The 13,802-nt window shown below is 44.6% G+C and overlaps 1 protein-coding gene across 2 annotated transcripts in view; it reads right to left on the minus strand.

Annotated features, from left to right (window-relative positions):
• The window catches only part of CENPU (centromere protein U), a 39,138-nt gene extending 32,249 nt beyond the window's left edge, over window positions 1-6,889 (minus strand). Inside the window, exons 1-3 of one of the 2 annotated variants that reach the window (XR_002914736.2) lie at window positions 6,720-6,889; window positions 3,552-3,600; window positions 1,548-1,665 (exon numbers count right to left, since the gene is read on the minus strand). Coding sequence is in view for 1 of the 2 variants with exons in the window: in XM_024246105.2 (XP_024101873.2) it covers window positions 1,548-1,665; window positions 3,552-3,600; window positions 6,720-6,766 (214 nt within the window). In the remaining variant the exon portion in view is untranslated. The remainder of the gene's footprint in view (window positions 1-1,547; window positions 1,666-3,551; window positions 3,601-6,719) is intronic. The other variant, XM_024246105.2, reaches the window with a different exon arrangement.
• Window positions 6,890-13,802: the final 6,913 nt, after the last annotated feature.

The following is a 13,802-nucleotide window of genomic DNA, read 5'->3' on the forward strand; positions in this document are numbered from 1 at the left end:
TGCTACGGAGTTAATACACTTAAAAAAGGTTAATATGGTAAACTAGATTTTACCACCCATACCCCCCCCACACACTCACACCCACAATGAGGTGCTGGGATGGCTAGAATAAAAAACTCAGTAAGTTTTGGTGAAGGTGTGCAGAAACGGGAATTCTCATATACTGCCATGGAATTGTAAAGTGGTGCAGCTGCTTTGTAAAACAGTTCCTCAAAAAGTTAAAAATAGGATTACCATAGGACTCAGCAATTCTGCTCCCACTATATGCCCAAGAGAAGTGAAAAAAGTCCACACAAAAACTCATACACAAATGTTCACAGTAGCATTATTCATAGTGGCCAAAAAATAGAAACCACCCAAATGTAACTGATAAATGGGTAACAAGCTGTGGTATATCCAAACAATGGAGTATCACTGAGCTATAAAAGCTTGTGGGAATGAGGTAGATACATGCTACAATATGGACACAAACTAAGTAAACACAAACTAAGTAAAACACAAACTAAGTAAAAGAAGCCAGTCACAAAGGACCAGAGTCTAGGATTCCACTGATATGTCCAGAAATGGCAAATCCGTAGAGACAGGAAGGAGATTCATGGCTGCCAGGAGCTTGAAGAAGGAGGAAGAGGGAGTGACCACTCATGGATACAGGGTTCTCTACAGGATAACAATTTTCTGGAATTAGATAATGCAGACAGTTGTGCAACCTTGTGAATAAATTAAAAACCAATGACATGTACACTTTAAAAGTGTCAATTTTATGGTATGTGAATTCATTTCCATTTTTAAAATTATGGGGTTTTAGGTTCAGATCTTTTAGATTGAGATTTTAGACAAATACGACATTTTTATCAAGTCATAATAAAAGACATTATTCTGGTGAATATATTTCACCTTATAAAATGTATAATATTTTCTTTTAACAAAAAATTAAACCAAAGCCTTCAAAATTCTCTTGAAACTTATTCCAGCAAAAATGCCTGACTACTGCAGTTCTAGATGTGGGGGCACATGGCATTTTCTCTGTCATTTCTGGCTTCTGGAGTGCCCAGTGACACAAGCAGCCCACCCTGACAACTCACACTCTCCTGGCCAGCCAGGTACTGACCTTTTACCTCACACTTCAAGGAATACAGGTGAAGCTCTCCCACTGGCTCTCCTGAAGCATCCCCTGCCTCCATGAGTTTAGGACAAAGGAAAATTACCCATACTCTTCTCCTCCCTAAATCAATGGCTCTATCAAATGGTAGAGTGAAGTGAGAAATATATTCTATGTTCCTCTTGTTACAGAGTACTATAGTAAGTGTCCTCGTGTGACCAGATTGTTAATGAATACTATTAGAAGAGTGCCGCTCTGATAATGTTCTTAGTTTCAATGTACCTATAAGTGAGAAAAATTAATTCAAATTATCAAGTACTCCCCAGAGAACATTATATTTACATGCAGGCAACTATTTTTATATTTGAAGATGCTTCTATTTTTTATTATATCTGGCCTAAATGTTGTTGCTTTAGAGTTAGGTAGGATAAAGATTTAAAGTACTAACCAAAGGTCTCATAAGGTTCTTCATCTTTCTCATTTTCACCCAGCCTGCCAATGCTTGAGACATCAGAATCATCAGGAAAGTCGAACACGTCAATAGGCTTGCACTTTTGACCAGCTTTCTACAAGTGAATAAAGTTGAGTCATTCAGTTGGCTCTCACAAAGAACAATAGGTTGATTTATGCAGCAAGAATATTCTTGTAATCACTGCTGCCTAAGGAAGCAATCCTTATCATGGGGTGATGGATTCACTACCTATCTTGATTGGGTCATTATACAACATAGACATGTATGGCAAGATCAAATCGTACCCCACAAATGTGTACAATCACAATGTTTCAGTTAAATTAAAAAGACAGAAGCAAGCTAACACTTTCCGGGGACATAGAATCTTTTGATAACCTAAGGCATGGATTGGCAAACTTTTTCTATAAAGGACAAGAAAGTAAATTCTTTTAGGCTTTGCAGGCCGTAAGGTTTCTGTGTTGACTACCAGCTCAGCCACTGTCATGTGAATGCAGACAGTAACCACACAGAAAAGAATGAGCATGGCTGTGTTCCAATACAATTTGACTTTTGAACACTGCAATTTGAATTTCATATCATGTTCACATGTTATGACATAGTCTTTTCATTTTATTTCAACCATTAAAAAAGGTAAAAACCATTCTTAGCTTGCAGGGATATACAAAAACAGGCGGCAGGCTAGATTTGGCCCATGGGCCAGTTTGCCTAAACCTCTGACCTAGGGAAAGTGATGGGTCCTGTTTCCGGAAATATGCCCATATATCTAAAAGTTCATAAACAGTTTTAAGGGAACACATAGGTAAAAACTCCTGACTAAAGGACACCAGGGTTTACAGTTCAATATACTGATACACCCACGAAGTCTGCTACCCCAAATCTAATGAAACATGAAAACATATATAAAATGAGAAAAACTTTCACGGTAGTTCCGGAAAATGTGGAAGGGTACTATTAACACATACGAAAATAAGAAAATTCTGGAAGGTATAAAGGAGGTCAAATAAAATTGGCAAACCATACAAAAACTTGACCATTCAGATGCCCCCAGTGAAAGAATCATTCCTGGACTGCTTGGGGGTGGAATGCGGAGAGAGCTGGCAGGTCTTCCAGCCCCTCCCAAGGCATAGGGGCCTCCACCACGTGTAAGGCACTGCCTTGCAGAGGGAAGGACAGGAAAGCTGAATCCATTCCAGGCACTCTGGGCTTCCAGCTAAGGCTGGAGCTTAGAGAAATCCCTCGAGGCACACTGTACTTTGGCTACCAATGGTAGGGGCAAGGCAGGACAGCTGAGAGAAATCCACCCAAAGAACCAGTGAAGTAATGCTGGGGTGGGAGCAGAGCGCTGAGCAAAACCCTGCAGGGGGATCCCAGGGTTTCCCAGAGGGGAGGAGAGCTATCCTCTGCAGGCTGGGGTTAAGGGCTATGCAGGACAGAGAAAGCCCAGGGCAGAACAAACAGAAGGAACTCCTTCCGGGGTGCCTGGCACTGTCATACACTGTTAATGTGAGATTACAATGTCAATCACACAAGCCACTGGAAAAAAAAATTGGAATTAGCTATCAAGAACGTTAAAGAAATGTACATGCCTTTAACATACATTTATTCTAACACTCTAAAGAAAAGTAAACCTGTAATGTGAACTAAGTGGAGTATCATGAAATCATAAACAATTCTTGAAAAGTACAATGAGGAGAAACGGCTTTAAGTGAAAAAAGCTTACAGCATTGTACAATTTTTACATGAAGTCAATTATCTAAACGAAAATAAAACCAAACTCGGCTCAGAAATAAAGGAAATTCTAAAACATTAACAAAAGTCATTTTGTCCACTATACCGGGAAAAGTGTGAGGAAAATGAACACACTTTTTCACTACAATAAACATTGAACTTGCCAAGTGAAGTCTACAAAACTGAGGTACCAAAAAATGTTATTTTGTACTGTCAATTTTGAGAAAACCACAACACAAAAAGATAACTTACATCTTTCATGGAATGCATTCTTTCTAAAGTGTGCTTTGAACGTCTTGCGCTATTAAACAGCAAAAAAACACAAGTTAGGACCCTTTCCACAAATTTTTACCAAAAAAAAAAAAAAAGAACCCATATTCCACAAATTTATTTTTTATAGGTCAAATCCTATCACCAATGTATAAAGTAACATACCTCTCCCCCTCAGGGACATGGAAAAGTTGGAATCCTGCTGTTAACTTTTTCCCTGAGGCCTTAATCAATCAGCAGTGATTGACTTTCTCTGCAGAGCTGAACAAAGGGGAGGTAGGCTAACACTAAGCCCCGACACCTGCTCCATCCTGTGCCTGGCTCTCCTACGTCCCTTTCTCATTTCATTCTAACAGTCCTATAAGGTAGAAGTGAATTCCATGTTACAGATGTATGCTTGCCCACAGCAACACGGAGCCAGGAGGGACACAAGCCTGCATTAAAATTTACATCAGTTCAAATCCAGGGCCTGCCCTCGACCTCCCTTCACACTCTCTCAGTTGGACCATAGCTTCAAATGATAAAGTTGTATATATATCTTCAACAAGCTTCATGGAAACAGATGTAACAATGGTGACTAGAATAAAAACGGGAAATAACAGTGGCAGGAATTATATATTATTATTACTAATAATAGTGCCAGGAGTCAGTGAATATATACAGACTATCCTCCACCAACCAGGCATCGTGCAAGGGTACGGGGGGATACTCCGGGATAATACAGTACATAATTCGACTTTAAAATATGCCATGCAGATTGCAGCCACATTTTTCTCAATTGTAGATAGCAAAATCAGCTTAGTCTAAACCAATGTTTTAGTATCCTTTTATCTGATATAATTTCAAGCTCACAGAAAAGCTGCAAACATAGTACAAGGACCTTCTGTATGCCCTTAACTCATGTGCTCTGTGTGTGTGTGTGTGTGTGTGTGTGTGTGTGTGTGTGTGTGTCTGGAGATAGTGTGTGTGTGTGTGTGTGTGTGTGTGTGTGTGTGTGTGTGTGTGTGTGTGTGTGTGTGTGTGTGTGTGTGTGTGTGTGTGTGTGTGTGTGTGTGTGTGTGTCTGGAGATACTGTGCACTTCCACCCCTAAATACTACAATATGTCTTTCCTAAGAGGGCATTATACAGCATATTCATGGTACAATTTCTAAAATCAAGAAATTTAACACTGATACCATAATCTAATCTACAGTCCATACGCAAATCACATCAATTGTCCTATAATGTCTTTTAAGATTGCCAGGCCAGCATTTTAAAAAAAAAACAACAAAAGAGGAAAATATAAAATGAAACATTGCACTGGATATACTATGTTCATAAGCCTTTTGTTTTATGTGTGGATGTGTGCACACGTGTACTAAGTGTGATGTAAAACATCATTACTGTGAATCACAGTTAAAAAAAAAAAGTTAGAAAACTGTTCAGAGCGGTGGTTCCCAGACTTGAGTGTCATCAAAATTCTCAGGAGGGCTTGTTAAACAGGTTGCTTGGCCACCCCAGGAGTGTCTGATTCAGTCCCTCTAGGGTGAGGTCTGGGATTCTGCATTTCTAACAAGTTCATGATTTATTTATTTAATTCATGAAACCTAAGGAAGCAGGTAAGACAAGTATTGGTTTTATGGCAATTTTATAGATGATGATTCCGGGGTTCAGAAAATTTAAGTGACTTATCAAGGGTCACATAGCCAAGTAACAGAAACACAACTACACACTAGACCACATAAACTTCTTAACCTAAACTCTTTGAGCTATCTTGTCCTTTCTTGGGGGGCGGGGGCGGGGAAGAAAAGTCAAGGTTCCTCCTTGCCTTAGGCTGGGGTCAAGGTGGGGCTTCTGAGAGACAGAGACCTCTGTGACAACCCACAGGTAAAATGTCTGGGCCAGGCGCGGTGGCTCATGCCTGTAATCTTAGCGCTTTGGGAACCCGAGGCGGGCGGATCACGAGGTCAGGAAATCGAGACCATCCTGGCCAACATGGTGAAACCCCGTCTTTACTAAAAATACAAAAATTAGCTGGACGTGGTGGCGGGCGCCTGTAATCCCAGCTACTCTGGAGGCTGAGGCATGAGAATCGCTTGAACCTGGCAGGCGAAGATTGCGCCACTGGACTCCAGCCTGGGCGACAGAGTGAGACTCCATCTCAAAAAAAAAAAAAAAAATTCTGTTGTATGTGCATTCGTGTGTTTCGGGACGAGGCAGGAACAGATTTCATGAGTCTCGAACCCACAAATGTTAAAAAATAAAAATAAAAAAAACAACAAAAACCACTAGCCTTTCAGATAAACTCTTTTCAGCTGACATTCTTTTCTAATCCTCTTCTGCACCGGGGGAGTCTTCATTCTCCTCCACGGGCCACAGGAGTCTGGTCTCGGTTTCCCCACCCACCTGCGGTGTCCTGCTCCAGCTTTTCCACCCTAACCCCGCATCTACCAGCACCTCCTTCTCCAGGAAGCCTTCCCAGGGCCGGGGGAACTCCTGTTCTCTTCAGATCGTCTTGGCGTCTGGTTTTATGCACCGTCTGCAGCAAGCCGAGACCCTTCCCGCCAGATCCAGGCCAGGCCTTGGATGGCCATTCGCCAACCAATCAGCGACCAGCATTCTAGAGCGCGTTTTGCAACCGACCAAACGCTCGCTTTTTTTGGTAAACAAAAACTGCTCGACCCGTCCTGGAGAACCGCAAGCGGCAGCCCGGTCCCCCAGCCAGATCTATGCTCCAGTTTACGGTCTGTGGTTTGCAGTACGAAAACACCAGGGTATTCAAAATAAGAAAACTGATTCCCAGTCAGAGAGTAAACTCCACTAACAAAGTCCGGCAAACCGTAGGCAATACGTGTTTGCTGAATATTTTGCTTTCAAGCTAGCACTTTGAGACTCACTACTTTGGACGGCACTCTCCCCCACAAAACGACACGACACTGGCTAACGTCTCTCCCACCCGCCAGGCAGTGTTAGGCCCCGACAGGCCCGTGCGGGTGGGATCACTGTTATCCCCACTAGACTGAGGAGGAAGCCGGGGACCCGGGCGACTGGCCACTCGGGCGAGCTCCACAGTGGAGCACGAACAGCGCCGGGAGGCGCAAACCGCGGCAGGCGAGGAAGCAGTTCAAGCTGGTCTCCGGCCCTGCGCTCCGAGGGTCGGCAGTACTTACCCCTCAGACCTGTGACGCCGCGCCCGCCGCCGCCGCCGCCGAGCCATGGCGCAGCTCTCCGCTCCCGAGCGACTGGAAGCTCCCGCCAAGCCCCTCGCCGCTCCGAGCAGCCAATCCGGGCCGAGCACGCGCGCGTGCGCAGGACTTTCTGAGCGGGCCCCGGGCTCCTCCCGGCCTGGAGCATGAGGGAAAACTGGGCCTGGTTATCACAGCGCAACGGAGCTGGAGTCCATGACGCACAACCAGTTACCTACAGTCCATATCACGCCAAAGTTTTCCGGGCTTTCTCACCCACCCGCATCGCCAGTTTTCCAGCCCCCGAAAGCCCCGGAGCCACATGGGACGGCCCTTTGTGGGGTGGAGAAAGGGGAGGAGCTAGTGTCCTGGAGTCGGTGGGCAGGTAAAGGGTTGGGTGCAGACCCGTGTTCGCAGCTGTTGCGGCTGAGGCAGCAGTCGTCTCGCCAGGCCGACAGGATTTGGCTTCCAGCCCCTGCTGCCTTTATCAGCTATCTGAGCTTAGCATGTTACTTTACCTCTCTCCCAATACCTTCATTTGTAAATGGTCAGGGTTCCTTTTGTTCTTTTACTTTGTTTCTGTTTAAAAATGTGTAATGCAGAAGAATGAAATTGAACCCTGACCTTACACTGCGTATAAAAATTAACGCAAAATGGATCAAAGACCTAAAGGCTAAAATGAAAACTAAAACTCTTAGAAGAAAACAGAGCAAAAGCTTCGTAACATTGGACTTGGTATGATTTCTTGGATATGATACCAAAAGCAGTTTGGGATGATGAAAACGTTCTGGAAATGGTGAATGGATGCACAAGGTGAAGGTACTTAATGCCACAATACTGAAACTTAAAAACGGTTAAAATGCTCAATTTTGTTATGTATATTTTACTACGACAAAAATATTACGTTTCGTGCATATAAAAGAATCTAACGTGTAATGTAAGGATAAAAACAAAACATCCGTGTAACCAGCACTAGATGGGGATATGAATCATTATTATATATAACTCTTGGGTACCCCTTTGAATGGCATCCTCCTCCTCCAAAGAATAACCACTCTTCTGATTTTATGTGTATCATTCCTGTGGTTTTCTACCTTGATATAGCCCCAAATAATGTATTGATTATTTTATGTTTCTAAACTTTATATGATATTTGGTAGGTATTCTGCAAGTGCCTTTTCTTACTAAAGCTATTGCTTTTATTTTTTATTTATTTTATTTTTCCATAAACTATTAGGGTGCAGGTGCTATTTGGTTACATGAGTAAGTTCTTTTTTTTTTTTCTTTTTTTGAGACGGAGTCTTGCTCTGTCGCCCAGGCTGGAGTGCAGTGGCCTGATTTTGGCTCACTGCAAGCTCCGCCTCCCGCCTTCATGCCATTCTCCTGCCTCAACCTCCCGAGTAGCTGGGACTACAGGGGCCCACCACCATGCCCGGCTAATTTTTTTGTATTTTTAGTAGAGATGGGGTTTCACCATGTTAGTCAGGAAGGTCTTGATCTCCTGACCTCGTGATCAGCCTCCCAAAGTGCTGGGATTACAGGCGTGAGCCACCGCGCTCGGCCTATTTATTTTTATTTTTTATTTTAATTTCTTTTTTTTTTTTCAAGATGGTCTTGCTCTGTCGCCCAGGCTGGCGTGCAGTGGCACAATCTCGGCAGGGGGGCACTATCTTTTCTGGAATTTTAGGATCCCTCCTCAGACAAGCAGGCCTAACAAAAGCTATTCCTGAAGGTATGATATGGGGAGCCTCAGAAATTGTATCCTTCCTATTCATGTAAGTGAGGACAAAAGGTGTCACTCCTCCAGCCCTGGACATCCCTTCCCTCCCTCAGGGTATGGCCCTCCACTTCATTTTTGGGGCATAACATCTTTATAGGACAGGGGTGAAGTCCCAATACTAACAGGAGAATGCTTAGGACTCTAACAGTTTTTCAAAAATGTGTCAGTAAGGGCCACTAAATCTGATTTTTCTCGGTCCTCCTTGTGGTCTAGGAGGACAGGCAAGGGTGCAGGTTTTCAAGAATGCATCGGTAAGTGCCACCAAATCTGACCTTCTTCGGTCCTCCATGTGGTCTGGGAGGAAAACTAGTGTTTCTGCTGCTGCGTCGGTGAGCGCAACTATTCCGATCAGCGGGGTCCAGGGACCGTTGCGGGTTCTTGGGCAGGGGTTGTTTCTGCTGCTGCGTCGGTGAACACAACTTTTCCTGTCAGCAGGGTCCAGGGACCGTTGAGGGTTCTTGGGAAGGGTGAGAAACAAAACAAACCAAAACCGCGGGTGGTTTTGTCTTTCAGATGGGAAACACTCAGGCATCAACAGGCTTACCCTTGAAATGCATCCTAAGCCATTGGGACCAATTTGACCCACAAACCCTGAAAAAGAGGCAGCTCATTTTTTTCTGCACTACGGCTTGGCCCCAATATTCTCTCTCTGATGGGGAAAAATGGCCACCTGAGGGAAGTACAGATTATAATACTGCCCAGCAGCTTGACCTTTTCTGTAAGAGGGAAGGCAAATGGAGCGAAATACCTTATGTCCAAGCTTTCTTTTCATTGAGGGAGAATACACAACTATGCAAAGCTTACAATTTACATCCCACAAGAGAACCTCTCAGCTTACCCCCATATCCTAGCCTCCCTATAGGTCCCCTTCCTATTAATGATAATCCTCCTCTAATCTCCCCTGCCCAGAAGGAAATAAGCAAAGAAATCTCCAAAGGACCACAAAAACCCCCCAGGTTATTGGTTATGTCCCCTTCAAGCTGTAGGGAGAGGGGAATTTGGCCCAACCCGGGTACATGTCCCCCTCTCCCTCTCTGATTTAAAGCAGATCAAGGCAGACCTGGGGAAGTTTTCAGATGATCCTGATAGGTACGTAGATGTCCTACAGGGTCTAGGGCAAACCTTTGACCTCGCTTGGAGAGATGTCATGCTACTGTTAGATCAAACCCTGGCCTTTAATGAAAAGAATGCGGCTTTAGCTGCAGCCCGAGAGTTTGGAGATACCTGGTATCTTAGTCAAGTAAATGATAGGATGACAGCCAAAGAAAGGGACAAATTCCCTACTGGCCAGCAAGTTGTCCCCAGTATGGATCCCCACTGGGACCTTGACTCAGATCATGGGGGCTGGAGTTGTAAGCATCTGTTGACCTGTGTTCTAGAAGGACTAAGGAGAATTAGAAAAAAGCCCATGAATTATTCAATGATGTCCACCATAACTCAGGGAACGGAAGAAAATCCTTCTGCCTTCCTCGAGTGGCTATGGGAGGCCTTACGAACATACACTCCCATGTCACCCGAATCACTCGAGGGTCAATTGATTCTAAAAGATAAGTTTATTACCCAATCAGTCATAGATATCAGGAGAAAGCTCCAAAAGCAAGCCCTGGGCCCTGAAGAAAATCTAGAGGCATTATTAAACCTGGCAACCTCGGTGTTCTATAATAGGGACCAAGAGGAACAGGCCCAAAAGGAAAAGCGAGATCAGAGAAAGGCTGCAGCCTTAGTCATGGCCCTCAGACAAACAAACCTTGGTGGTTCAGAGAGGACAGAAAATGAAGCAGGCCAGTCACCTGGTAGGGCTTGTTATCAGTGTGGTTTACTAGGACACTTTAAAAAAGATTGTCCAATGAGAAACAAGCTGCCCCCTCGTCCATGTCTGCTATGCCAAGGCAATCACTGGAAGGTGCATTGCCCCAGAGGACGAAGTTTCCCTGGGTCAGAAGCTTCCAACCAGATGATCCAACAACAGGACTGAGGGTGCCCGGGGCAAGCACCAGCTCATGTCATCACCCTCACTGAGCCCCGGGTACGTTTAACCATTGAGGGCCAGGAAATTGACTTCCTCCTGGACACTGGCATGGCCTTCTCAGTGTTAATCTCCTGTCCTGGACGACTGTCCTCAAGGTCCGTTACCATCCGAGGAATCCTGGGACAGCCTGTAACCACGTATTTCTCCCACCTTCTCAGTTGTAATTGGGAGACTTTTCTCTTTTCACATGCCTTTCTTGTTATGCCTGAAAGTCCCACACCCTTATTAGGGAGGGATATATTAGCCAAGGCTAGAGCTATTATCTACATGAATATGGGGAACAAGTTACCCATTTGTTGTCCCCTACTTGAGGAGGGAATCAACCCTGAAGTCTGGGCATTGGAAGGACAATTTGGAAGGGCAAAAAAATGCCTGCCCAGTCCAAATCAGGTGAAAAGATCCCACCACTTTTCCTTATCAAAGGCAATATCCCTTAAGGCCTGAAGCTCATAAAAGATTACAGAATATTGTTAAACATTTAAAAGCTCAAGGTTTAGTAAGGAAATGTAGCAGTCCCTGCAACACCCCAATTCTAGGAGTATAAAAACTGAATGGTCAGTGGAGACTAGTGCAAGATCTTAGACTCATCAATGGGGCAGTAATTCCTCTATATCCGATTGTACCCAACCCCTCTGCTCTCTCAAATACCGTCGTCCCAACCCCTCTGCTCTCTCAAATACCAGAGAAAGCAGAATGGTTCATGGTTCTGGACCTCAAGGATGCCTGCTTCTGTATTCCCCTACAGTCTGACTCCCAGTTTCTCTTTGCCTTGAGGATCCCACAGACCACACATCCCAACTTACATGGACGGTCTTGCCCCAAGGGTTTAGGGATCGCCCTCATCTGTTTGGTCAGGCACTGGCCCAAGATCTACGCCACTTCTCAAGTCCAGGCACTCTGGTCGTTCAGTATGTGGATGATTTACTTTTGGCTACCAATTTGGAAGCCTCATGCCAGAAGGCTACTCTAGGTCTCTTGAACTTTCTAGCTAATCAAGGGTACAAGGTGTCTAGGTCAAAGGCCCAGCCTTGCCTACAACAGGTCAAGTATCTAGGCCTAATCTTAGCCAGAGGGACCAGGGCCCTCAGCAAGGAATGAATACAGCCTATAATGGCTTATCTTCACCCTAAGACATTAAAACAGTTGCGGGGGTTCCTTGGAATCACAGGCTTTTGCCAACTATGGATCTCCAAATACAGTGAGATAGCCAGGCCCCTCTATACTCTAATTAAGGAGACCCAGAGGGCAAATACTCATCTAGTAGAATGGGAGCCAGAGGCAGAAACAGCCTTCAAAACCTTAAAGGAGGCCCTAGTACAAGCTCCAGCTTTAAGCCTTCCCACAGGACAAAATTTCTCTTTATACGTCACAGAGATAGCTGGGATAGCTCTTGGAGTCCTTACTCAGACCCGTGGGACAAGCCCACAACCAGTGGCATACCTAAGTAAGGAATTGGTGTAGTAGCAAAAGGCTGGCCTCACTGTTTAAGGGTAGTTGCAGCAGTGGCCGTCTTAGTGTCAGAGGCTATCAAAATAATACCAGGAAGGATCTCACTGTCTGGAGTACTCATGATGTAAATGGCATACTAGGTGCCAAAGAAGTTTATGGCTATCAGACAACTGCCTACTTAGATACCAGGCACTACTCCTTGAGGGACCGGTGCTTCAAATACGCACGTGCGTGGCCCTCAACCCTGCCACTTTTCTCCCAGAGGATGGGGAACCAATTGAGCACGACTGCCAACAAATTGTAGTCCAGACTTATGCCACCCGAGATGATCTCTTAGAAGTCCCCTTAGCTAATCCTGACCTTAACTTACATACTGATGGAAGTTCATTTGTGGAGAATGGGATACGAAGGGCAGGTTACGCCATAGTGATGTAACCGTACTTGAAAGTAAGCCTGTTCCCCCAGGGACCAGTTCCCAGTTAGCAGAACTGGTGGCACTTACCTGAGCCTTAGAACTGGGAAAAGAAAAAAGAATAAATGTGTATACAGATAGCAAGTATGCTTATCTAATCTTACATGCCCATGCTGCAATATGGAAAGAAAGGGAGTTCCTAACCTCTGGGGGAACCCCCATTAAATACCACAAGGCAATTATAGAGTTATTGCACGCAGTGCAGGAACCCAAGAAGGTGGCAGTCTTACACTGCCAAAGCCATCAAAAAGGGGAAGAAGAGGGGAGAACAGCAGCATAAGCGGCTGGCAGAGGCAGGGAAAGACCAGTAGAAAGGAAAGAGACAGAAAGTCAGAGAGAGAGGAAGAAACAGACAGAGAGAAGGAGTCAAAGGAAAGAGAGAAAGAGACAGGAAGTCAGAGAGAGAGGAAGAAACAAAGAGAAGGAGTCAAAGGAAAGAGAGAAAGAGACAGGAAGTCAGAGAGAGGAAGAAACAGATAAAAAGAAGGAAAGAGAGGAAGAGGCAAAGGGGGAGTCAGAGAGAAAGAGAGAGACAAAGAAGAAGTCAGATAAAGAGAGAGATAGAAATAGTAAAGAAAAAACAGTGTACCCTATTCCTTTAAAAGCCAGGGTAAAGTTCTGTCTACCCAGCCAAGGCATATTCTTCTTATGTGGAACATCGACCTATATCTGCGTCCCCACTAACTGGACCGGCACCTGGACCTTAGTCTTTCTAAGTCCCAACATTAACATTGCCCCAGGAAATCAGACTCTATCAGTACCCCTCAAAGCTCAAGTCCGTCAGTGCAGAGCCGTACAACTAATACCCCTACTTATAGGGTTAGGAATGGCTACTGCTACAGGAACTGGAATAGCTGGTTTGTCTACTTCATTATCCTACTACCACACACTCTCAAAGGATTTCTCAGACAGTTTGCAAGAAATAACAAATCTGTTCTTACACTACAATCCCAAATAGACTCTTTGGCAGCAGTGACTCTCCAAAACCACCAAGGCCTAGACCTCCTCACTGCTGAGAAAGGAGGACTCTGCACCTTCTTAGGGGAAGAGTGTTGTTTTTACACTAACCAGTCAGGGATAGTATAAGATGCTGCCCGGCATTTACAGGAAAAGGCTTCTGAAATCAGGCAATGCCTTTCAAATTCTTATACCAACCTCTGGAGTTGGGCAACGTGGCTTCTCCCCTTTCTAGGTCCCGTGGCAGCCATCTTGCTGTTACTCACCTTTGGACCCTGTATTTTTAACCTTGTCAAATTTGTTTCCTCTAGAATTGAGGCCATCAAGCTACAGATGGTCTTACAAATGGAACCCCAAATGAGTTCAACTAACAACTTCTAC

The sequence above is a fragment of the Pongo abelii genome, chromosome 3 (assembly GCF_028885655.2).
Source record: "Pongo abelii isolate AG06213 chromosome 3, NHGRI_mPonAbe1-v2.0_pri, whole genome shotgun sequence".
NCBI lineage: Eukaryota > Metazoa > Chordata > Mammalia > Primates > Hominidae > Pongo > Pongo abelii.